The sequence below is a fragment of the Aspergillus fijiensis genome (genome assembly GCF_003184825.1).
Source record: "Aspergillus fijiensis CBS 313.89 unplaced genomic scaffold BO72scaffold_81, whole genome shotgun sequence".
Lineage (NCBI taxonomy): Eukaryota > Fungi > Ascomycota > Eurotiomycetes > Eurotiales > Aspergillaceae > Aspergillus > Aspergillus fijiensis.
In genome coordinates, this window is record NW_024469057.1 from 2,013 (window position 1) to 25,971 (window position 23,959).

General features: G+C 56.2%; 11 protein-coding genes across 11 annotated transcripts; 6 read left to right on the forward strand and 5 right to left on the reverse strand.

The window, feature by feature from the left end:
* Positions 1-376: 376 nt before the first annotated feature.
* Positions 377-3,094, forward strand: BO72DRAFT_472645 (uncharacterized protein; the record flags this gene model as incomplete). Its single annotated transcript, XM_040947153.1, has 2 exons — positions 377-2,403; positions 2,440-3,094. The coding sequence occupies 2 exons, from the start codon at positions 377-379 to the stop codon at positions 3,092-3,094; spliced, it is 2,682 nt and encodes an 893-aa protein (XP_040796135.1).
* A 384-nt stretch (positions 3,095-3,478) lies between these two features.
* Positions 3,479-5,597, reverse strand: BO72DRAFT_452943 (CobW family GTP-binding protein). Its single transcript, XM_040945854.1, has 6 exons — positions 5,359-5,597; positions 5,162-5,245; positions 5,086-5,097; positions 4,884-4,980; positions 4,274-4,826; positions 3,479-4,148 (listed from the first exon to the last, which is right to left on the reverse strand). Exons 1-6 carry the CDS (start codon positions 5,477-5,479, stop codon positions 3,792-3,794), a joined length of 1,224 nt encoding a protein of 407 aa, XP_040796136.1. The 5' UTR covers positions 5,480-5,597; the 3' UTR covers positions 3,479-3,791.
* Positions 5,598-5,758: 161 nt separating this feature from the next.
* On the forward strand, positions 5,759-7,721 carry BO72DRAFT_489968 (Mob1 family protein). The gene is made up of 2 exons (XM_040948116.1): positions 5,759-6,200; positions 6,285-7,721. Exons 1-2 carry the CDS (start codon positions 5,967-5,969, stop codon positions 7,572-7,574), a joined length of 1,524 nt encoding a protein of 507 aa, XP_040796137.1. The 5' UTR covers positions 5,759-5,966; the 3' UTR covers positions 7,575-7,721.
* A 391-nt stretch (positions 7,722-8,112) lies between these two features.
* On the forward strand, positions 8,113-8,691 carry BO72DRAFT_390166 (HIT family protein; the record flags this gene model as incomplete). The annotated part of the gene is made up of 1 exon (XM_040941793.1): positions 8,113-8,691. The coding sequence occupies one exon, from the start codon at positions 8,113-8,115 to the stop codon at positions 8,689-8,691; it is 579 nt and encodes a 192-aa protein (XP_040796138.1).
* Positions 8,692-8,784: 93 nt separating this feature from the next.
* BO72DRAFT_415396 (HD domain-containing protein) lies at positions 8,785-9,869 on the reverse strand. The gene is made up of 2 exons (XM_040942571.1): positions 9,701-9,869; positions 8,785-9,608 (listed from the first exon to the last, which is right to left on the reverse strand). Exons 1-2 carry the CDS (start codon positions 9,744-9,746, stop codon positions 8,947-8,949), a joined length of 708 nt encoding a protein of 235 aa, XP_040796139.1. The 5' UTR covers positions 9,747-9,869; the 3' UTR covers positions 8,785-8,946.
* Positions 9,870-10,031: 162 nt separating this feature from the next.
* BO72DRAFT_452946 (uncharacterized protein) lies at positions 10,032-12,305 on the forward strand. Its single transcript, XM_040945855.1, has 3 exons — positions 10,032-10,295; positions 10,347-10,589; positions 10,646-12,305. The coding sequence occupies exons 2-3, from the start codon at positions 10,359-10,361 to the stop codon at positions 12,194-12,196; spliced, it is 1,782 nt and encodes a 593-aa protein (XP_040796140.1). The 5' UTR covers positions 10,032-10,295; positions 10,347-10,358; the 3' UTR covers positions 12,197-12,305.
* Positions 12,238-15,736, reverse strand: BO72DRAFT_415401 (Rad4 family protein). Its single transcript, XM_040942572.1, has 4 exons — positions 14,497-15,736; positions 13,058-14,439; positions 12,725-12,916; positions 12,238-12,628 (listed from the first exon to the last, which is right to left on the reverse strand). The coding sequence occupies exons 1-4, from the start codon at positions 15,627-15,629 to the stop codon at positions 12,444-12,446; spliced, it is 2,892 nt and encodes a 963-aa protein (XP_040796141.1). The 5' UTR covers positions 15,630-15,736; the 3' UTR covers positions 12,238-12,443.
* Positions 15,737-15,821: 85 nt separating this feature from the next.
* Positions 15,822-16,655, forward strand: BO72DRAFT_440300 (CoA-binding protein). Its single transcript, XM_040943445.1, has 2 exons — positions 15,822-16,036; positions 16,082-16,655. Exons 1-2 carry the CDS (start codon positions 15,940-15,942, stop codon positions 16,456-16,458), a joined length of 474 nt encoding a protein of 157 aa, XP_040796142.1. The 5' UTR covers positions 15,822-15,939; the 3' UTR covers positions 16,459-16,655.
* A 19-nt stretch (positions 16,656-16,674) lies between these two features.
* BO72DRAFT_452948 (uncharacterized protein) lies at positions 16,675-18,393 on the forward strand. The gene has a single exon (XM_040945856.1). It carries the CDS (start codon positions 16,845-16,847, stop codon positions 17,967-17,969), a length of 1,125 nt encoding a protein of 374 aa, XP_040796143.1. The 5' UTR covers positions 16,675-16,844; the 3' UTR covers positions 17,970-18,393.
* BO72DRAFT_452949 (uncharacterized protein) lies at positions 18,233-18,894 on the reverse strand. Its single transcript, XM_040945857.1, has 3 exons — positions 18,808-18,894; positions 18,647-18,734; positions 18,233-18,516 (listed from the first exon to the last, which is right to left on the reverse strand). The coding sequence occupies exons 2-3, from the start codon at positions 18,710-18,712 to the stop codon at positions 18,388-18,390; spliced, it is 195 nt and encodes a 64-aa protein (XP_040796144.1). The 5' UTR covers positions 18,713-18,734; positions 18,808-18,894; the 3' UTR covers positions 18,233-18,387.
* Positions 18,895-19,967: 1,073 nt separating this feature from the next.
* BO72DRAFT_452953 (phosphoribosyl transferase domain protein) lies at positions 19,968-23,959 on the reverse strand. Its single transcript, XM_040945859.1, has one exon. It carries the CDS (start codon positions 23,463-23,465, stop codon positions 20,025-20,027), a length of 3,441 nt encoding a protein of 1,146 aa, XP_040796145.1. The 5' UTR covers positions 23,466-23,959; the 3' UTR covers positions 19,968-20,024.

Below are 23,959 nucleotides of genomic sequence, written 5' to 3' on the forward strand. Positions count from 1 at the left end.
CTACATGGAAAATTTTTCTATATCTCCTCCATTCCGTTCCATAAAATCAGGCTCCCTGCAGTCCATTGGTGTTTTTTCTTCCTTCAACCGCACTGTGACATTCTGGTGGTCTTTTGCTTTTTGGCCCCTGGTTGCTTTTTTTAACCCTCCGTGCCCTGCCACCCACCGATTTTTTTTTTCTTTTTTTTTTCTTTTCACATTCCTCTTCTCCGTATCTGCTCTAATCTGTTGACTCATTGCCCGTGCATCCCCTGAGAGTGTGGTCGAGAACAACGGTCACAGATCCTGTCGGCAATTCTTATGGACAATACGGTCCCAACCCCTCGGGTGTCTCAGTTGTTCTCTGTACGACCGATTAGCGACCGTGCCGTGCCGGATGGCTGTCTCGATTGCAGACAGTTCCTGTAGTCCGATGATGAGTTCGTTGGGATTGTTGTTGGAAGAAAAGGCCGACCCTCCACGTCCCAAGCAGAGTATGTGGCATCGCCTGGGTCTACGGCGATGGCTGGGCCGCGATGATCGAGACCTTCTTTCGTCCCAATCTTCCCCCGCAGGCAACAATAATGGGTTCCCCACTGCGAAACAACCCAATTCACCGGCCGCCCACAATAGTCATCATCATTCTTATCACCACCACAATCACTCCCAAAACAACAACCATGACGCAAAGTCCTCCCCCCCTCGTCCAAGCAGGCCCCACGACAATCTCACTCGTCGGTTGTCCCGCAAGGTTGGTGTGGGATTGCCTCGGGCAACAACATTCAAACGACAGAATTCCGAGCGACGCGACCGGCTGTCCCCAACTGAACTTGAACCCCGTCGGACAGTGTCCGCCGACCGACGTCGTCCCCTGAGTTCTCAGTCCCAGCGAACTACTCGATCCCCACCGCCCACCCTGGACCCCAGATTGTCCGCTCCCGAGGTTCAGTGGCGCGAAGACCCGAACGAGCCCACGGTTGACCCCCCGAGCGAGACGAATGAGGATAACGAGATCCGCTCGGAATGGAACCCCTACCCTGACATGACCGATGTTCCCGAGGAGCCACCAACCGAGACTCTCGAGATGGAGCTGGAAAAGCGTTGGATTCTGAATTTGAGCATGCACTTTCGGGATCGCTCCGAGCGAGAAAAGTTTTTCGTCACTTATGCAGAGACGCCCAACCGTTGGCGGAGAGTCACCATATCCTGCGACTATCGCGGTGCGCCGCTCGATTCCCTGGAGCAGGACCTCCGAGAGCTACACTACCAACGCGACAAGTGTGCACGTATCTACGAATCTCTCCGCGAATCATTGCCAGAGATACAATTCTATGACACAGTTACCAACCTGAAATTGGAAACTCGAGACGGTCGGCTGCATGTGCACGTCACCGAGGATGTCAACGAGATAATACCCTACCCGCCAGTTTCTTGTATTGGGCACTTACCAGAAGCACGGCTAGTTCGCGAAAACCAATTGCATTTCGAGTCACATTTGTCGGGATTCGTATACAATGTGCAGCTGGAGGGCAAGACATTCATCAAAAAGGAGATTCCTGGCCCCGACACGGTAGACGAATTTCTGTACGAGATCAACGCCCTTCATGCCTTGCAGGGAATCCCAGATGTTGTCCAGGTGGAGGGAGTCGTGGTTGATGATGACGGAGAGACTGTAAAAGGACTGCTGATTGGCTTCGCCGAGAAGGGTGCGTTGGTTGACCTTTTATATGAGAACCGGGGTACGATATCATGGGAACGCCGGGAGCGCTGGGCACGACAGATTGTCCGTGGACTTTGCGAGATTCATGAAGCTGGCTACGTGCAGGGGGACTTCACCTTGTCAAACATTGTGGTGGACGCTGACGACAACGCCAAGATCATTGATATCAATCGCCGGGGTTGCCCAGTGGGGTGGGAGCCCCCCGAGATCGCCGCCAAGATCGAGAGTAATCAGCGAATATCCATGTATATTGGGGTAAAGACCGATATCTTCCAGTTGGGAATGACTCTATGGGCCTTGGCCATGGAGGAGGATGAGCCGGAGCGTCAGCCACGGCCCCTAATGCTAGGCGAAGATGTGAATGTGCCTGACTACTACCGCAGGCTAGTCTCGATCTGTCTGAGCCCCGTTCCTCGACATCGACTATCAGCAAAAGAACTGCTGGGACTATTTCCACGCGAGCGAGGAGCGATGGCCGCGACTGTTTCCCGTATGCCTCCCACGCACACTGGACTTGGTGTAGCGTTGCACAATAGCACTCTGCCGATGTACGACGTCCGAGCGACATTTCTCTCTCAACAGCGTCCCTCGATGGATAGCGGCAGCTATATCTCTGACGGTCGCACGAATTTGCAGAATGCAAGCGACCGGTTCGGCCCTTCTCCTGGTAGCGAGCAGGACGCCGAGCATAGAAATTGGGAGCAGTCTTTTCTACACGAGGACGTGGCTGCTGAGAGTAGCCCAGCACCGTTAGAGCATCGGAGGTCAAGTGGATATGCATATTCGGGGTCAACTGCAGCAGGGGTTTTGAACCCACCGACCTTCGAGAACGGCCAAGAGTCGTATGGTACCACTCTTCGAGGACTCGATGGGAACGACTTGGGCTTCGATCCAGGAATTGACGAATGCTATCGCAAGTACGCTATAGACCATGCGGATGATGTGCCTTCGCATACGGCTCACCTGTTTCGTGAACTCGATGAGGTTGATTGTACCTCGGCCTACTCGCTGAAGCCTCATTCAGTAAACACCTTGTCTGAGAACGGGAGGCTGCAGGAATCTCCGATCTCGTCGGCCGCCACGCAGTCGACTGATCTGTATCCGGCCCCATTGGCAGATCTCGGACATGCTCTCATGGACGACCCAGACTGGTCCGTACAAGAATCGTCGCGTTCAGTCTCTTCTCTCATGCATTCGATTCTACCTATCAACCCCGCGGTCAGCTCCCGCGAGGCGAAGAAGTTGGATGCTGAGACTGACCAATATTCCCCCATCAGCATTCGTTCCGCCCTGGGATATGCCCCTCGCCAGAGCCTACACGAACCCACCAATTACTTATGTGACTCTCATTTACCGATCAACCCAGCACTCGAAGAGACATCGGCGTGTGTATGAGACGTAACCGGCGAATTGCATCTAGAAAAGTCCTTCACAGGAAAGACAGGAGTTGTTTCCAGTCATGTTTGTGAGTCTCAGACGTGAGACCCAACAGTGCGCGATACCCCTAGCGATTTTGCACTGTACATTTACCTTGATTCAAAGCGATCTTTCGATATTTGCTCTTTTTTTTTCCCTTTTCAGCGTGCACATGGCGCAATGGAGTTGCCACGTTATTCTCGGCTTGCCTGATTTGTTGAAGATTTCTATACCGCTTGATCGGTGGACATTCTTTGAATTCGCCCGGCTTCTCTTTTCATCATGAGATACTACTCTACCAGATACGACAGAACTTTCCAGCAGCTTCAGAATCTTGGGTGGCGTTTGGTGTTTCGTCTTTCCATTTCTTTTCATGACTAACGACCAGACGGCTGACTATGATTTTGGGTTTACTTTCTCCGCGCCAGTTGAGACCGTTTATGTACAGTGGTTGTCCGTAACCTTCTAGTAACAACTGTATTATTTCGAAAATGAATTTAGTGGTGTGGTTCTTTCTTAGGTTTCGTGGTATCATTCCCTCATCTGTTCTTCTGGACTTGAGTCCTGAGCTTTTCCCAATGCGTCTAGCCAGTGCTCACATTCGACACGAATTCTGGTTATCCGAAGCTGGTCTCACAGGCATCACATCATGACCTAATCATCTCAAACACTGCCCTCATTTCCGATCCCGCTTAAGATATTCCTCGAAATTGCGCTGCCATGGAAGCGCATCAGCCCCGAGTCCCCGCCCGATCAGCACAATCTTGCACTGCGTCTTGGAGTCCTCCGCAGGCTCGGCATCCCGGATCTCAAACACGTCCCGCACGGCCTGGATGATCCGGGTCGTTCCATTCTCGATCGCAAGGATGCCCTTCAACCGATGAATATCAAAGTCCATCTTGGTGGCTGGCGCTTCTCGCCCAGCGATTCCCGGGAGCTTCGAGTCCCACAGAACCGAGCGTAGCCACTCATCGACGAGGGGTACTTGCGCCGGGGTGATTCGGGGGGTTGTAAGCGCGATGGTGGAAATCGCCTTTTCACCATGGAACGACGCCATCAGAAATAAAGTCAGTTCATTCCTTTTTGTTCTCTTTCCATCAAATAGTTTGAGGGCAAAGGAAGACGGGAGTGGGGGGGGGGGGGGGGGTCCAAACTGACCGGATCGATATGGCTGTGCCCCTTCTGCGCGAAATCGACCGCCGCGTCGTCGAGGTGGTCGTACGCGTGCAGATCCAGCACCACGCCCTCGATCCGCGGCGTCTGGCTGTGGTCCGTGACGTGGATGCGGGCGGCGCTGTTGATGGCGACGATGCGGTCGCGGACGCGCGCGAGTTCCTGGCTCGTGACCAGGTCGGCTTTGTTGAGGATGATCACGTCCGCGTGGGAGATTTGCATGTGCGCCATTGAGAGGATGGGGGTGTTGGCGGGGTGGTGGTGGTCGTCATCGTGTTTTTGACTGGTGGTGGTGGCGGTGGTGGTGTGGCTGGACACCATCTCCTCCGGGGTCGGCTCGTCGAGTAGATGCAGAATGTTCTTCGCGTCGACGAGGGTGACGATCCCGTCGAGGTAGATGCTGCTGCCTAGGTTGTCGTCGACCCAGAAGATCGGGGCGATGTTGCCGGGGTCGGCGAGGCCGGTGGTCTCCAGCAGGATGTAGTCGAAGGTGCCCCGGCGGGCCATGAGGGATTCGATGGCCATTACGCCTGAGTCTCTTTTTTGGGGGTTAATGTCTTTGTTAGGGTGGGGATGGATGAGGAGGGATGTTCACTTTACTGAGCAGCAGATGCAGCCGTTCCCCACCTCCATCCATTCGGTCACCTCTTGACCGTCTTGGTTGACTGTAAGGGGCTTTTCGATATCGGTTGCTGTTTTAATCGCTTTGGGTGAGTACCGGCCAAAAATGCCAAAGTCCCCCGCAACAGGGCTGATGTAGGACATGATCTCTTCAAGATCAAGATCTTAACACTTACAGTCTCCGAATTCTACTTGATCTTAGTATATTACCCCCAGACCATCTAACGCTAAGAGCTAACAGACAGAACTGACCATTCATGATCACGGCGATCTTCTTGCCATGCTTCTCGGTAAGGATGTAGTTCAGGAGGGTGGTTTTGCCGGCTCCGAGGTAGCCTTGATGATTTGATGACACAGAAATCAGAATCTACGGGTCTCTATCTTGGCGTTTGTTCCTACTACTCTAGGAAAGTAGAGGTGCATAACGGATTGCGGCGCGCGCATCATACCAGTCACAAGCGTGATGGGCACGCGGGCTTGAGCCTCCGGGGTGTCCTCTGACGTCGATGGCGCGGACTCTGGCAGCTGGGATACATCCACCAACTGGGGAGGGGCGTCTTCGTCGTCCATGTTGAGGGGTTGTAGGTGTTGTTGTAGGTGTTGGTCTTTGCGGAGGTATGAGAAATGGACTTAGATACAGTATGTATATATGTAGTAGTAGTAGTAGTAGTAGTAGCAGTAGTAGCAGTAGTAGCAGTAGTAGTAGAAGAAAAGCCGGGGATGAATGGCTCCGGGAATGACGTTTTCCCCCATGAGGCAGGGCCCTAGGGCTTAGGGCACAAGGCGGTCTATTGGGCGGTGATGACCGAACGGCGGCTGGAACTTTCTTTCCCGCGCGGCATCTTATCTACTAACTCTTAGCGGCTTGTTTATCGACCCCCGTCGGACCTTGCAGCGCTGTCGTCGTCTCGTCTACCTAATCTTCTTCCCTCTCCCTCTCCCCCCCCAGCTGGCTGGAATACTACTCCCTCATTCGCTTTCTTTCTAAAAAACTTCATTCCTTCTCATTCCCAGACTAGTCTTTTTCAATTTCGCTCCTTTCTCTTTCTGACCCGTCATGGCTACTGCGGGAGTTTCGCAAGCCAGCTCCCCACGTTTACCCAGCCCGCCCCCGTTCACTGAGGTGCAGATCGGGCCCAAATCACCCTCGGTCGGCGAGTCTTTCGACTCCGAGACTGAGCAATTGCTGGGCGCTTCGCAAACCGCCGAGGATGGTTCAACTCGCCGCATCCGCCCGGGCACTAGAGCCATCGATATGGCCTTTGGTCCGCCGTTGATTCCTCTTTCACAGGTATGGAATGAGTTTTGCAACCCGGGCTTGGTCGCGAGACTGCTTATGTTCCCTCCTGCTGACCCCCAGCCTCCCTTTGCCTAGCTCGACTCCCCCTTCCAACTTCAGGAACACCTCAAGGCCCTGTATAACCACTTCACGCGACCCGAGGGCTCCGATACCATTATTCCCATCAGTCGCGATGTTGCGATCCAGCTGGCGGAGCCCCCGGAGGGCGTCGACCGCTCACTCTGGCTGTACGAACTCTGCCGCTTCCTGACGATGAAAGTCAACAACCTCATCGTCGCCTTCTTCGCCGACTCCCCCCCTTGCTCCGCGCAGACCTGCCCGGAAATGCGGGCCTCCGAGTGGCAGTACCTCTGCGCCGTCCACGATCCGCCCAAGGCCTGCTGCGCCATCGACTACTGCTGCCACACCCTCGACTGGGCGACCAACATCCTCACCTCGCCCAAATACTTCCCCAGTCGCCTGACGCTGGGCGCGGAGGGCGGCGGCGGCGCCCAGGCGAGCATGCGGCACCTGACGAACATCTTCCGCCGGCTGTATCGCATCTTCGCGCATGCGTGGTTTCAGCACCGGGAGGTGTTCTGGCAGGTCGAGGGTCACGATGGACTCTATATCTTCTTCAAGACCGTCTGTGACATGTACAGTCTGATTCCAGAGGATAATTACACGGTGCCGGCCGAGGCGGAGGGGTTGGATACTGTTCAGCAGCAGCAGCAGCCGGCGGCAGCGGCAGCGGCGGGGGCGACGACGGGGTTGGAGCATGGGGATGGACGGAGGGTGACGATCTTGCGGAAGGAGAACGAGCCGTTCCCTGTCAGTATGGAGCCCGTGTCGATCAGCACGGGCGCCACCACGAGGCGCCACAAGGGTAGCTCGTCGATCAGCTCCGGGGTGACGACCATCAATGAAAGCGCTGAGGATGATGAGCAGCCGAAGCAGCAGGCTGTGGCCGCCGCTACTGCTGCAGTGGCCGCCGCTGCCGCTGCTGCCGGTGGCCAGAGCAAGCCGCAATCGGCACCGCAGGCTACTGAAGAGCCCAAGCAGGCTGCTGAGCAAACGTCACACGGTAGCCCTGCATCGCAGGTGACTATTGCAGAGGTACACGCGGAGGAACCGGAGCCCGCACCACAAACCGAGACCGAGACTGAGCCCGAGCCCGAGCCCGAGAGCAAGGCCGAGAAGAACGCTGAAGCTGCGGGGGAAGCCGCGGAGGAAGGTGCAGAGGAGGAGCAGCCGAAGGAGGCCGAAGCAGAGGCAAAGCATGGCGCGGAAGAAGCTTCAACGGAGGAACCCTCGACAGAGGAACCGACAGCAGCTGACGAGTCATCTACTGAGACCACGAAGGCTGAGCCGACGCAGAAGGAGTAAAGTACGGCAGCGCGCTTGTTTCCGATTTCATGTGATGCCTTGTGTCTATACCACGGTTTGTAATTTGTGTCATTTTGGATCCGAGGGAGGTGGGAAAGCGATGTAATATACGAATTCGAGCAAGAATTAATGATACCCTAATGGTGTTGTATTTGCTGAGTCCGGCGAGTAGAGTCGAAGTATAGGTAAAGGTGGTGTAAACTCCGGCTAAGTCCGGCGACGGAGCTGTTTTTTTTTTAGCTAGTCAGAGCTATGACGATCGGTCTCCACTGGGTTGTTCCTACGTTAACCCTGCGCCGTGATTCTTCAATCAACATCAACATCTACTAGCTCTACATACCTACCACCCTCTCTCCCTACCAGACTTTCTCAAATCAAACAGACTATAAACCCAATGCCAATCGATCCCCCACCTAACCCATCCCTCACCTCCACCACTACCACCGCACCACAACCAGAACCACAACCACAACCAACAATGCCCCCGCCAATCCCAGCGTCAGCAACAGCAACAGCAGCAGCAGCAATAGCAACCAAAATGTCCACCGCGATCCTCAAAGCGAGCCCCATCCACTTCGGCCCCTTCCCCGTCACCACTCAGGTCTTCCACCTGACGCGCTACTCCTACGCCCTCGTCAACCTCAAGCCCATCCTCCCGGGCCACGTCCTCATCTCGCCGCGCCGCGTCGTGCCCCGCGTCGCCGACCTCACGCCCACCGAGACCTCCGATCTGTTCCTGACCGTCCGCCGCGTCGCCCGCATGGTCGAGCGCGTCTACGGCGCCTCGAGCCTCAACATCGCCATCCAGGATGGCGTGGACGCCGGCCAGAGCGTGCCCCATGTGCATGCGCATGTGATCCCGAGGCGAGCCCGGGATCTGGAGGCCAGGGGCGGCGTGGATGCTGTTTATGAGTTGTTGGAGGGGGAGGAGGGGGATTTGAATCGGATTCTGGAGGGGAGAGTGGAGAAAGGGGAGGAGGGGGAGGGGGAGAATGGTGAAAGGAGGAGGAAGTTTCCTAAGGTGGATGATGAGGATAGACATCCTAGGAGTTTGGAGGAGATGGAAGCTGAGGCGAGGTTTTTGATGGGGGAGATGGCGAAGGAGAAGGAGGAGTGATTTTCCCCCTCTGCGAGGGGAGGGGGGTTGTATATACAATATCCTGTGTTATAGAGAGTGCAGTATGTACACTGCTGTAGTAGAGGCTATGATCGATTCTTCATTCATGCTAGTCTATAAACTTCAACGGTAACGAATCTCTATCCGGATTTCATGGTTCATGGTTCATGCTTTCCCATCGTGATCGCGGTTCCTAACGCCCCCCTGCCAAAACAACAACGCCGGAGAATATGTCATTGCACCATCATTTTCGCTTCACGCCGCCGACGACCCGTTGGCAGTAGTGGCAGCGGCAGCGGCAGCCTTCTTCCCCGCCCAGAACGCCTCCCGCTCCTGCATCACCGTCGCCGCCCACTCCTTCACCTCGGGCAGCTGGATCCGGCCCGCCACATGGCAGAACTCGGTCAGGTCCACGCCGCTGGCGCGCTCGTACTCGACCATCTGCAGCAGCAGCTCCATCTTGTCGACGTCGTGCACGAACTGCGCCTCCAGCGTCTCGTTGGCCTCGTACTCGTGGAACACGGCCAGGATCTCCTGCCCCGTGGCGGGGCCGGTGCCCGGCACCCCGGCCAGCAGCGTGCCGGCGATGTAGTCCATCACGTCCGCCTCGCGCCGCGCCTTCTCCGTCTTGTCCACCTTGTCCACCGGCGTGATGTCCCCCACCAGCGACTCGGCCATGTCGTGGATCAGCGCCATCTTCATGCAGTGCGCCAGGTTCAGCCGCGGCACCAGCGTCGCGGGCGCCAGCATCGTCATGATCGACATCCGGTACATGTGGTCCGAGATCGATTCGCCGGAGTTAATGCCGAACCGGCGCCAGCCCTCGCGCTTGGTCGTCTTCAGGCGCTCCAGGAGGTGGAAGAACGGGATCGGCGTGCGGGCGTTTTCTTCGGGCGGGTGGGGGAGGGTTGCGAGGACTGTTTGCGGTTCACTTAGTTTGGGTTCGTTTTGTTTTGAGCGTGGTGGTGGTGGTGGTGATGTTGTTGTTTTTTTTATGCCTGAAACTTACCGGACTGGGTGGTCCAGAGGGCGTTGGTGGGGGTTTCGGAACCCATTTTGAGAGCGGGGATGAGTGGTTTGCTTGGAGAGGGAGGTTGTGGGTAGGTGAATGTTCTAGGGCTATATGATTAGACCCAGTAGGAAGGAGTATGAAGAGGAGGAAGTGGGGAAGAAGAGAAGAAGGATTGGAAATCGCAAGATCGAGAAAGGAAGAGAAACGCAAACGCGGGGAGAAAAGGCGGTGTTTACCTGATTAGGTTTGGCTTCGGATAGTCCACCGATCGGGGAGGAGGAGACATTAATGAGCTGAGCTGAGCTTGGTTGCGCAGCCTTCATCCCAGCATCAATATGCTTCCAGTTCAATGCCTACGGAGCCCTCCCCGTCGTGGCAGCAGCAATTGGAGCTCATCCTGATCAGCTGGACAGGTCTCATCGTGGGGTCACTGCCAAGACCTACCCATTTGCTCGTTTGGGCTCTTTGTTGACTTTAGTTGACGCCTCATATTCCCCGGTTGGCTTCGGCTCTGACAACCTGCTCTCGCGCCTCGCCTATCTTCCTCCTCCGTCACTCAAGTGACTTTCTTCCCCCTCTACACTGTACCCTGGTACGTTGTCTGTCTTCTGACTCTCTCAATGTCAGCGATTAACATCCCCAGATGTAATTCATCATGCAAGCCCGAACGCCCCGTCCCAAAACCCCGAACTGGTCCCCCCCGCCGCCCCTCGTCGTGTTTGTCCGCAACCTCCGGCTGCTCCAGCTGAATACGCACCGTGACTGGCCCAACATCACCCTCCGATCGCTGGCCGATACCTCGCAGAACCAGCGCCAGCGCCTCAAGCTCGTCGAATGGGCGCTCTACCAGCTGGTCACCATCTGGGATCCCGACACCACGCGCGATGTACGTCGTCGCTCTCCTGTGACATAACAAACATCCCCGACTGATCAATGGCCTAGAAACTCCGCCCCTTCTTCCCTCCGCTCGAGCCGCTGCAGTCCGTGAATCTGCGCGCCGCCTTGTTCCGCGTGCTCTCCGAGTTAAAGAAGCAAGGTGACCTGGGCAGGGAAATAATCCTTCGGAAGTCAATGCTGGATGATTGTAGAGGCGAGAAGTTCGACGAGCTCCTTGCCTCATTCTCCACGGCTGTCTTACGGAGAACGCTGGCTGCTTCATCGGATTCCAGGCTTCAGAATGTGGCTGCCAACCTGTCAATGGCTCAGGGCCTCACCCTCCAGGAGTATCAGCTGATGCTGCCTTTGATTATTGCACACCGGGCCTCCCTGAACCATATCGGCAGCGACTACGATCGAGCGAGAGATGCACAGGCGAAGTTCTCTCAGCTGCTGGACCTTAAAAAACGCCAGCTGGATGAGCGTTCGACGGAGCAGCTGCCACCGATATCTGGTGATGACGTCGACTTCGATGCGTTGGCTGGCGAACTCAGAGCCAATTGGCATGGCCGCGAGCAATGGGTTGATACACTGCTTCATTCGGGCGCACAGAGCACCAGTGATAGCTTCCTGGATCTCCCCTTCGAGTCCGCCTGGGCAAAAGCAAAGGAGTCGAGCGTCAACGACCTGACCGCGAACACTAGGCCAGATCTGCTGGTCGACCTGGAGTCACGAGTCGTTCGTCAGCGCGCCCGCGTGCAGCGCTGGCGTCAATACAGCGCTGATATGCAGAAGCATAATCGTGTAGACTCGACGAGCTCTCAGAAGACACAGCCCTCGATGGTGTTTCGTGATCATCAAGCATTGACCGTGGCCAGTATTTCCAGGGCCATCCGAGAGCCGGTGGAACGGGCCTCCTTGAAGGCCGAAGACCGAGCCCTTCTGTTCTCCATGACAGAAGCCATCGCACGCATCAATGGTCGGCCTTCCACACATCGTCGGCATGTCAGCGAATCGAGACAATTGCGCGAAATGCCTGTCATTGTTCCCTCCGCACCGGCCGAGGAAAGCACACCTGCTGAAGAGAGCAGCACACCGTCGCCTGTCGCCCAACAGCAACCTGCGCAACCTGACACGACCAAAAAAGAGAATATCCCACCACCACAGATAGAGGACCATCATGGCTCCGCGTTAGATGAGAAAGATCCCGAATCCGACACGAACACAAGCAATAGATTCACCCTTGTTGAGAGAACCCGCAAATCGATGTCTCTAGTCCCCCCACCTACACACACCAAGCCTCGGGAACGATTCCGATCACATCGACCTCGACCCTCGTACCCTGTCAACCAATTCGAGACGCCTCGCAAACAACAACCATCCCCCAGCCGGGCCTCCACCCCGCGCGATGAACTGTTCAACGAGGAAGCGGACTACGCCAGTGTGTTCAAGTCCCGGCCGCGCGTCGCGCATAGTCCTATCGCGTCGCCGGCGGTGCATATCAGTCCGATCGGGGACTTCGACTTGGACGGCTCGGGTGGTGCCGACATAGATGTGGATGAGTTCGAGAGAGAGTACCTTGATCAGACGCCGTTGGCCTCCAGACGAAGATTTTGATGACGATGCGTGATAGACCGTATATGAGCCATGCTTACATTGATAGTTATACCCATGACATAAATAGTAGAAACCAGACCCATACATCATAATATAATACATGTTTCGTATTTCACTTCCCGCCAGTGTACACCATACACCACCTGTCTATTCTACATGATCCGATTAGGGTTCCAATCCACCAACGCCACTGATCAAAAAATACACCGAAAGAGCCTTGGCTGTAAGCAAGCAAGCAGGCAGGCCATCATTTCCCTCTCGCTCTACCTCTGCCTCTACCCCTGCCTCTACCCCCACCACGCGTGCGTCTGCGTGTCGGCGGCGGTTTATACTCGGCAACAAATTCGTCATCGTCGTCTTCCGAGTCGGGAATCTCGTCCGGAGGAGGGGACAGTTCCTCGTCGGAGCTGGAAGAGCTGAGCGAGATGGCGTCTGCTTGAGACTTACCGGAGCCAGCGCCGGCGCCGGTCCCGGTCATCTCCTCGTCGCTATCGCTGGGAGCAGTCGCGGGTGTATCGTCGTCGTCACCATCATCATCAGTATCAGCAGCAACAGCTAGAGGCGGGGTAGCCCGTTTGCGACGTTGATGGACGATGATCAGCTTTTCGTTGTCGTTGTCGTCGTCGTCTTCGTCGTTGGCTTCGCCTTCTTGGTCGGGAAGGAGGAAGCCTCCGCCTCGGTCTGACGAGTCGCCTTCGCCCTCGCCAGGGAGAAGGAAGCCTCCGCCGCGATCTGCCTCGTCCTCACCAGGGAGAAGGAAGCCTCCGCCGCGATCTGCCTCGTCGTGCTCGCCAGGGAGTAAGAACCCGCCACCATCACCAGCTTCAAACCCCGGTGTCGTCCCCCCGACACTCCCAAGACCCCCCTCATCCGCCCCCCCCGCAGCAGCCCCCACCACCTGCCTCGTGAACGGATTCCTCTCCTCCCTCTCCAGATCGCCCTCCTCGCCCTCATCCCCACCCCCATACTCCTCCCGCACGCGCTGGGCAATCCGCAACCCAAACAAAAACTTGCGCCAGGTCTGCAAGATCCTCGCCTCCGCCTTGCGGGCCTCCTTCTTCCGTTTCTCCGCCTCCTCCACGCGCCACGCATCCTTAACGAGCTCCTCATTCTCCACCGCGACCACCACCCCCTGAATCACGGGGACCGCCATTTTGGACCCGAACTCGAACCCCGTAACGGCCTCCGCATAATCGATGCCCAACTTCTTGCAGATGCGCACCGTCCCCGGCCAGGGGACGTGACACGCGCCCCGGGGCACCATGCTCGGGACGAAGCAGTCGATATTCCCGTAGTCGTTCTTGGGGATGACGCCGTCGACGATGGGCGGTGGGATGATATACTCCGTCTGGTACTTGGCGTACAGGCCCTGCTTGGGCTTCTGGCCGGTCTCGCGCTCGTACTCGTCCACCTCGCGCTTGCGGAGCAGGGTGACGGCGCGGATGGGCACGTGTTTCAGGGGGGTTTGGCCCGGTAGGATCTGCCGGCCTTCCTTGTGCCAGCTCTCCGCGGATTGGCATTTCACGACGTCGGCGCGGCGGTAGACGAGTTCCGTTTTGGCTTTGGGGCCTTTGCCCGACGTGAAGGTGCGGATGTGTTGGGCGCCCGGTTGGAGGGCTTCTTCGCGGCGGAGGAAGCGCTCTAACACGAATTCGGGGGAGGTGCGGAGGCTTTGGAGGGTGTCGGCGGGTTTGTCACTAGTGGTGGGGTTTTTGCGTTCGGGTTGGTTGGGGAGGAGCGTGGTGCTGTTTTCTAGGGTGTCGAGGGCTGTCTCGTGCTTCGGGGAGCGCTCGTAGACGCGCAGGACGACGCGCGACCAGTCGTAGGTGATTACGGTTGGGGTTGCGGTGCGGCTGCGTTTGTTTTTGTTTTGCGGCTGAATGGTGATCTTCTCAACGGGGATGCGGAAGCCTTTGGTTTTGCCGGGCCAGGTCCGTCGTCGGAGGTACCGCGTCGTCACGTCTTTGGCCGTCTTGTCGGAGGAATACGCGATCACGTAGCTGATCACTTGCTTGGCCTTCTCGGCTTTGGCGCCCCGCGGTTCGAAGGCCGCTTGTAGCTCTGGGGTGGTGGCCACGGCGTTGGGGAGGACGAGCGCGTCGACCGGGATGATCTCGTGCGTGATCGGCGAGGCCGCTTCGGTCCAGTAGATCGGGAATGGGAGGTCTTTGTCGTATCCCTTGGGGTTTTTGCTGTTGCGGTTGCTGTTGCTGCTGCGCGATGGCGGTTTGGTCTCGGCGTCGCTGCTGCTGTCGGATTCGAGGCCGACGACCTCGTCCGTCTCGGCCGCTGCAGTCGACGCGTCGGTCGTCGGCTCGGTGTCGGCGGGCTTGGTCGGTTGCTGCTTGGGGGTGTAGGTCTCGGCTTTGGTCCAACCAAACCCCAGCGGTTGCAAGCTGGCCACCAGTCGGGCTTCGATGCCGAGGGCGCGGAGCAGCGCCGTGAAGAGCTGCGCGCCCAGATCGCGCGAGCCCTGCATACGCTCGGCCGCCTGGCGAAACTCGTCGAGGTCCGCGATCCGCTCCCCGTGGACGGCGGGATCGTGCTCGTCTTTCCGGAGGGAGGCGATCTGCGCTTCCAGCTGCGCCATCGGTCGGTACCCCTGCTTGCGGAGGCCCGGCGCCGTGATCGTGAACTGCTTCTTCCAGTAGGCGGCCAGCACCTTGAGCAGTGGGATGATCGGGTCCCCGCGACTCATGTCGGGCTGTCCTGCCTCCAACCGCTCGGAGCCCTCGGTCCAGTCCCGCTCAGACGGACGACTCTGTTTTTGCTTGCCCTTGCCCTTGCCCTTGCGGGTTGGTCTCTTTTCAGGCGGCTTCTGCTCTGGCAGCTCCAGCCCCGACGAGACACGCCATTTCTTGACTTCCTTGTGCAGGGCAGGCGGGAGTTTCCGCCGGACGATCTCGTGGAGTTTCGGGTCGTTGGCCCAGGCGTTGCGCAGAGCGTTGTGGTAGAGCAGGAAGCGCACGTGCAGGCAGTGGGTGGTGATGCGGATCTGGCGCTCGATCTTGGGGGGGGCCTTCTTGCCCTCGACGATGTCGGCCAGGTGGACTTCGTTCTTGTCGAGGGTCAATTCGAGGTCCTGGTGTTGGTGGTGGTGGTGGTGGTGGTGAGGAGCGAGGATCGAGGGTGTCAGTGGCGTGGCGGCCCCGGCGCTGGCGCTGGCGCTGGCGGTGCCGGACTCGAATGCATCCTCCCAGTCGACCTCCTCCTCGGACTCGCTGTCCTCGTCTGAATCTTCATTGGTGATACCTGGGTTTGGGGTGTCTTGTAATTCGTCAGGGACGTCGCTTAATGACGAGTCGCTAGAGGAGGAGTCGGCGTCGTCGTCGAGTGCGGCGGCGGCGGCGGCGACGGCGGGCGTCGCATTATGACGTTTGGGCGCGGGCGGATCCTCGTCGGAGACACGCTTGCGCGAGACGAAGGGGGGCATGCACGCAATTGATCGGGATTACTTGGGGGGATGGGTCGGAGGAGAGAAGGGTGTAGTGTATGAGTTGGATTGGAGTTGAATGGATGGTGGTTGTGTCGAGTTATGTTGTAGATGTAACGAAGGCGGAACAAAGAGTGACGAGCAGAAACGATGAGGAAATGATTTCCCCTCATCGGCTTTCCTCTTTCTCCACTTCTTCCCCAGACTGTTCTTATCTCACCTTCGCACCATCAGCCAGATTATCCCTCCAAGTATTTGAAACTTGATTTCAATCTGTACTGAAGACTCTGCCAACTACGGTCTATTCACAATGTCTGCTACGATGGAAGCCGTCAAAGTGTTCTTCAGCTCGCCGCGCTTCGCCGTGGCCGGCGCGAGCAACGACCCGGCCAAATTCGGCCATCGCAGTATGCTCGATCCTGCTCGATAAGAACCATATCTGACGCAGTTAGTTCTGGCGTGGTACTACCACCATTCACTCCCTGTTACGCCCCTCAACCCGCGCGCTTCCTCCATCCAGCTGCACTCGACAAGTCTACCGACGGTCGCCTCGGTGCGCGACTTGCCCGCTCCGACCGAGACGTCACTGTCGGTGGTGACTCCCCCGGCCGTGACTCTCGCTCTCCTTCGCGAAGCTTATGCGGTCGGCATCCCGGCTGTCTTCCTGCAACCTGGCACTTACGACCAGGCGGTGCTGGACTATCTGGAGGGACATTTTGCGGCGGCGGTGGTGGGCGCGGGAGGCCGAGGCTCGGAGGGTTGGTGTGTCTTGGTCGATGGCGAGGATGGCTTGCGCGCTGCGGGTAGAGAGTGGAAGAGTCAGCTGTAGTATTTACTGCCTCGATTTCTTGTAATGTGTTCAGTAAATGAGATATTAAACGGGAAGTCATGAAGAAAGTAGAAAAACAAGGTAAAGAGGAGGTTGGGGTGTAAACGGAAAGCATCAACACCAAATGGGGACAAATGAGGTATTGTATTGTTGGGGTGACTTTCTTTCACCTCCGTTACCCCGTTCTTTTTTCCTTCCTTTCTTCTTCCTCTTCCTCCTCACTTCCTCTCTCTTTCCCTTCTCCCCGTCAACTCCACCCATTTGCATCTGCATCGACATCACCAACCCCTTTTGTTTTGTTCTGTTTTGTTTTATCTCTCAGATTCAGTTTTCTATGATTCATCACGATCGGCACATCCTCTACAAGTGATTGCTGCACCAGAAGGATGCCCACCGGTTCGATCATTCTGGATTCGCCCATTCCTCCTCATCTCGATCTGGCCGGGGCGCCTTCGCAGCTCTTCCAAGTCCCTCCCTCGCCGTCAGCTTCATCGGCGCTGTATCGCTCTATCGCCGTCCCGCCTCGCAAGAGGGCTCGTCCCAACCTCGACCAACGCTCTTCTTGGCTGCAAATCGATGGCGCCTCTAGCCCTACTGTCCCGTCGCTGATCGGCCCCGACGACCTCCCGCACGGCGCCGATGGTATCGTCGACCTCGACTATCGACCCAGCCGGTATCGCGAGCCGGCCCATCCATTCCCTCTCGATGCCAGCATCGACTCTCTCAGCGAGGCCGGCGGTCTTCGTCGCAAACGCAGTCGGCGAGACCCTTCCCTGATCGCTGCCTCTCCCACCGGCCCGGATGAAAAGGGTATTCCTCCGAACGTCACACCGGACCCCTCCGATGCCGCACCCGTCCGCTGGAGCAAGGCTGTCCTGGGCGTGGTCGGAAAGGTGTGGGATTTCTGCTGGTCCGGAGCGTTTCGGGGGTTCTACGCCGGCGGCGGCCGCGGATACAACATGAGCAGCGAGGAAGATGCTCTCTCGCCCTCGTTCCCCTCCCCGGCCAGCGAGAAAGAATCCCTGCCGGCCACTCCCACCGCCCACCTCCGTCAGCGTCAGCGTCAGCGGGGACCATCCACCCCTCTCCCTGGCGAGTATCCCGACGAGGATGATCTACAGCGCAGCTGGGTGATGGTTTCAGCCGGCAAGTCGTCCAGCCCGTCGTCCTCGCCCGCCACCAATCGCAGCACCACTCCCCGGCGGGTTCCCCGCCGCACGACAACCGCCGCCCACCACGCCTCACGTCGGGGCCGCCCCCACAACAAGCGGGTGCTGACGTCGCATGCGCCGTCGCTGCCGAGTCAACCCTACTTCTCCTCGCCGGCCATGCCGCGAGAGAGTCCGGTGTCTGTGGACACGCAGCGTCATATGGCGGAGATGCGTCGCATGGAACGCGAGGGGAATGCCAGCATGCGGAGGATGGAGAAGAAGCTCGAGGCGCTGATCCGCGAGGGTACCCAGGCGCTGGCTACACGCGTGGAGGTAACCGACTTGGACATGGAAGATTAACGGCCCCTTCTTGGATGAACACAAACCGATACCCTTCCTTTTTTCTGTTGCTATTTGGACTCTTGTTTTTGGTTGTTATTCGACCTCGTCACGCTCTTTACGATTCGACACGACAGCGATGGAAATTCGGTTGATGATTGCATGATTAAAACGAGTGCTTTTTTTTGTTGACACCAGAGGTCAGGCTCGAAGCAAACTGATTCTCTGTGTGTATGAGACGGCCTACTTTTACAAGAACGATATTCTTATCTCACGAATAGTTCCCTAAAACAAACCTTACGAATGACATGTCTACTTAGATGCTCGCACTTCAGTTTTTGATACATTCATTGACTCATCCCCATCCGTGCCCATGCTCGGTACCCCTCTTCCTCAGACATCCCACCAACGATACACCCGATCAATGCTATCCATCAATCTATTGCCCCAATGCCGAGTTCAACGGCGAAGAAATCTGGATACTCTTCAACACCCCGTCCAGCCCCCCCATGCTCTGAATCATGCCGATCAGATCCGCCCCGTCCATGCGGGGAGCCTTGCTCGTGGACTAGAAGTGGTATAGGGTTGTGTTAGTGTCAGTATCCAGCATTTTCTAACGATGTATCTCCAGGGGCGACCTGGCGCTCGTAGATCAATCGCAGTGTTAGGGGTTGGGTGTTAGGGGGCATATAACGCACGGGAATCGGCATCGCCAGGCCCGTGGCGACGAGGACGGAGGCAACTACCGCGATAGAGAATTTCATTTTTTACTTGGGGGGCGGGAGGCTGGTGATGATTATTAGTTCTTGATTCCGGGGGTAGAGAAGATAAGGATGGTGTGGTGGTGGTGTTGGTGTACCTGTGAGAGGGGGTTGTTTGTCGGTAGGTTGCTCACGGGAAAGAGAGGGAGGAAACACGGGGGAAAGGCTACGAGGGCGATGTGGACTGTACATATGTACTCCGTACTGGGGCTGTGGATACTACGGTGCTGGTGCTGGTGCTGGTGCTGCTGGGTTTGGTATGTTTCGGAGTGTCGATCTTTGAAGGGTATCGCGTTGAAGGGCGTGTGCGGAGTACTCGTAGAAGAAAGGGATGGTGGTGGTGGTGGTGGTGGTGGAAGGGATGATATGGATGGGACGTGACGTGTCTTACATTCTTGAGGGGGGGAGAAACCCTTGGGGTTGGTGTTGTGCTTTGGGTTTTCTTTTTGAGGGGATTGGGGGTAGTTGGTTGATGAGGGTCTTGGGGTATTTGGGTTCTTTGTGTTGTATTTTGGATGATTGGGTTGATGTGTTTCTATGTCTCATGGGGGTGTTGTGCTGCTTGAGGTGGAAGGAGATGGGCCAGGGTTCAGCCAGCCAGACAGACAGGTCGGAATGCTGGCTTGCGAGGGTGGCATGTGGCTTGCTTTCATGCTGGAACAAGCTTTGCTTGGGTTGAGATTGATGATCATTGATAAGGGAGAGAGAAGTGCGAGTGTTGGTTGTTTTGCAGGAGCAGGGGCAGGGGCAGAGGCATGGGGAAGGTTGCGTGGTTGCTGCAATGCAATGCAGTGGAAGCAAACTTACATGTACAGTACTTGCTGTAGTGGACTGCAGGATGATTTATGATGAGGTCCGTGCTTTTCAGATCCACGAACGACTTCATCCTCGTCTCTCGGGTCTGGGGGGGTGGAGAGCGAAGGTTGGCTTCTACGGTTGGCTGATTTGGTCAAGAGTACAGTACTATGTGAACTATGAATTGTTTAGGCACGGTACACGCTGTACTTCCATTCCGCGACACTGACTTTGTTGATTTGGGAGATACAGAAACGAAAGGAAAGCTTGTCCCATGTCATGTCTCTTGATTGAAGAGCTGGGAAGTAAATTGTTCATTCTGTATTCGCAAGAAAAGGGGGGAAAACAACACCACCACCACTAGCACTTCCTGAAGTGACCTCCTCGACACGTGCCGAATATCCATCAGAACCACTACATTTCCAAACTCTCACCGCCTGCATACCAGAACACATACTAGCCATGGAAGACAACATCAACCCAAGTACAATCAAAGCCCAACATCTCAAGCTCCTCCCTTCTAAGCACCATCAAAAACTAAAAGGCTTCGGATGTTGACATTACTAAAACCACGCTGGCGCAACAACTCCCGGCCTCGGTGAACTGGGAACTCCGCCACAACCATAACGCTCACATCCTCAGCACGGATGCCGGCTTCGACCAAAAGGTCCAGCACCGCACAAAGTGTCCTCCCCGTAGCAAGCACATCGTCCACCACCACCACCGACGCGCCTTCGGGAATCAAACCCTGCTCTATCTCGAGCCGCTTCTCACTCGAGTCACAGGATGATTCTCTAGGCGCCATAGACGAGATATGCGAGGTTGATTTGGGGACAGAAACAGTCGGTTGGGGGAGCTTGCCACCTTCGCGGATCAGTGCCAAAGGTACGTCGACTTGCATGGCCAGCGCCGACCCATACACAAAGCTACCGGCTTCGCAACACGCTATCGCACCAACTTTCGCCCAGTCACCGGTGAAATGAGATTGCAGAAGGGATGTACACAACCCAATTCCACCCGGCTGCTGCGAAATGCCCAGCACATGGCGGAAGTCAATGGCCGGGCGTGGAAAGTCGTGTACCTTGCGGACCATGTTTGCCAGTCGCTGCAGGTTCTCGTCGACGAGGGGAAGCAGGTGTTGTTCGCCAAATTCTCTCACTGCTTCGTCTCCGGGAGTGTCATTCTCGAAAATGAGACTGGGGGGATATTCCAAGGCGGCTGAATTCGACGTGCCCTCGCCGCAGTCTATCTTGTCCTTGCGTTCTTGCTGACGGCCCTGGCATCCTCGACGAGCCTGCCGTGTCTCTTCGCTAGCTTCAATGCGCACATCAATCAGTCTAGTATCTGGCACCAAATGCGAAAAGGCTGCGACTGGCGCCTGATCTCTCATCCCGGTGATCAGCAACACATCCACGTCTACTGCCCCGTACACCACACCCAGAAAATGCTCCTCTGGCAGCTGAGGTCGAACCCGCGCTTGACCCCGGAAGAATTCTGTCAATGCTGGCCGGTGCTGTTCTTTGTAAGCACGGTCTGACAGAAGCAGGTTCAGATCTGCACCAGTAGCTGCGGCATATGCTCGCTTCGTCACATCGCTAATGCTCACTGTGCGCACCGTGAAGCTTCCGTGGGTGAATACAGAGGCCCAGATCCTGGCGCAATAGTCTTTCCCGGCGCAGCTTTCGCCCGTGATCAGAATGACGAGCTTATGCTGAGGTGCTTTTGGAAGTGGGCAGGCGTAGGCCAGAACGTTGTGCGGATCTAAGCTGTGCTTGATATGGGCCAGACGCAGCCGGTTCAAACCAAATGCCTTAGCTGCCAGCGCGGAGTCCCTAGGGTCTGGTCCCAGGTCTGTGCTGTATGATCCACTACTCAAGGGCAACAAGTCTTTGGCGACATCGTATACCCATCTCTCGACAGCTCCGGCCACTTCGACCTCATCTTCGCGGGGCCATACACCACTTATCATGCATGCAAAGTCCCAATCTCGACAGCCAAAAGCAGTGGCATCAGCCGCCACATCATTGACAGCTCCGCCACCTTGCAACAGCTGGACATAGCAGAGTGGTGTGGGACGAGTCTCCATGGCCGTCAGCAAGATGTCAGTGACATCTGCTTGTCCAACTTGCTTCAAGAATAAACACCGCTTGAAGGAATAAGTCTTGCCGCTGCGATGTCCACCATGAATCTTGGTCATATACATGTCGGCGTCAAACAGCCCGACACTGTCGACGTCTTTGATATCATGTTCAGACCCTAGGAATGTGCAGTTCGGCATGGGGTATGGTAGTTCATGCGTAGGATCAGTGGTACAAGCCTCAAACATGGTCACGCCAAGATGCAGCTGGTCCATGTCCAAGTACAGATACGCATCTGCAGTGCAATTACGAGGAAGTTTGCTCGCAAACTGATTAAACTCAACGAGCTTCTGTCGCGCCTCAACACGGTCAGTCAACGGGATTGCCCAGTTTCGCACCAAACAGGTCGGAGCCACGAAAGCCTTGAAAGTGACGCTGACTATAATGCCGATGTTGGTTCCAGCGCCTTTTATCGCCCACAGTAGATCGGATTCGTTTTCCGGGCGGACAGCACCAGCAGGCCTGTGCTGAATCGGCACATCGCCTATCCAGAGTATCTGACCTGAGTCAACGCTGACAAGCACAGCGCCGACAATGGCATCGCATGCAAGCCCGTACAACCGAGCCAGATGCCCGATACCGCCTTGCAGCCACAGTCCAGCTCCCACGCTCGGTCGTGACCCCAACGGCACTGTCAAGCCCGCAATCATAGTCTTCTTGATGATATCGCTTGTCTTGCAACCCCCGCCAGCGACTACCACAGACCCAGCATCAAGTTTCGAGTCTTCAGTGCCAGCCTCAACCGGGACAATATGTACTTCGTCGAATTCGATCATGTCAACTGAGGCGACGTGAGGCCGTATGCAGTGGCCACTGTGGCCCCCACCAATGACTGTCAGACCAGCCCCGTGCTTCAAGGCCCATCTGACGCAATCCTGAACATGTTGGATATTCCGTGGTTTAACAATCAAGGAAGAATGATTGAGGCGGGCCACTCGATCTTTCAATGGTTTATTCAACATGGGCACGAGCCTTGTCAGCTCACCAAACGAGTTCGCATGCTTTTGGAAGACCGTCATGATTGTAGGCATTGCGATCAATAGATAATCTGAGTCTTCTCTCTCGCACCGGCCCACGCTGCGGCAGAAACTCCGCCACCTGTTTGAGAGGCGGGACGACGTGTTGAAAGAGTCAAGGCGATCCAGCACTGCATCGTCATTTACCACGCGGAAAGTTCTGGCAGGGAGAGAAGCTGTTTTATGGCACACCAATCCGGTCACATACATAGGCAGCGTACCGTCATGGATCATCACCACCATTCCACCCTCAGGCCGCTTCGCGAGCATTTGCAATGTCCATTGCATGGACGCAAAGCGAAGCACAGAGTGTGTCCCATGAGAGAAAAAGATGATGTCAAACCTCTCCTTGCTATTGTATGCAACCGGCATGGCACCGGTCAATGTAGGGAAAGCCATGTCAAGGGAAATTCGACGGATGTTGGGCGGACTTTCGAGGCAAGGTAGAGGAGACTCCGTCTTGGATGTGGAGTGAAGCCATTCTTCTAATATTGTAGCAGACGAATCTTCCGGTTCGATTGCAGTGTATCGCCAGACCTTCCGTCTCAGACGCGGGGAGAGATAGTGGAGGATGCTCTTCGGGCCGGGTCGAATCTCCAGCACCGAGACATGATCACGCGAGTCAAAAAGAGGGTTGAGCAGTTGAGTCAGATGAGTTGTGGTAAGGTACTGATCTGTTGGCGATTCCGTGTCCAAGGTCACCGATGCAGCCCTCTGCTCTGTGGCTGACGATGGCCCACCTGCCGATGAGGCCTTTGCAATGAGCGAACGAGAAAGATTGTCAATGTTAAAATTGAGGTCAGACATGGCAACGTGGCTCAGTGCCTCTTGATGGGATGCTTCGGTTTGAGTTCCACGATCAGGGTGTCTTTGTCTGTGTATCGGTGTGGCTGACTTCTGAGATGAGCCGCTGATGGACAAGGAAATCAGATTGAGGGTTAAGATAGAAGTGTTGATGAAGAAAGTCAATGAAAGGGGATGAAGAAAGTTGAAGAGAAAAGAGAAGAAGAAGTTGGAGGGAGAGAAGGAGGGGTGTTGTTGGTTTTGTAGGCAGGCCGGTGAATGAAGAGCAAACGGCGCGCGGGGCTGGGGGGTGGCCTATCGTTTCATGATCCCAACTCATATCATTCACTCACATCATGAATACTGTTATCCTACTGTGTTACTCGGAAGGTTTTGACATTTCGGCAATTCTGGTATGTGTTTGTCCTAAATGGGCATCGGTGGAAGGATAAGGAGACTCAACCACTGTTTTATGAGGCCAAACAGGTACCAGGCATTCTGGTCAAGTTGGAATACCA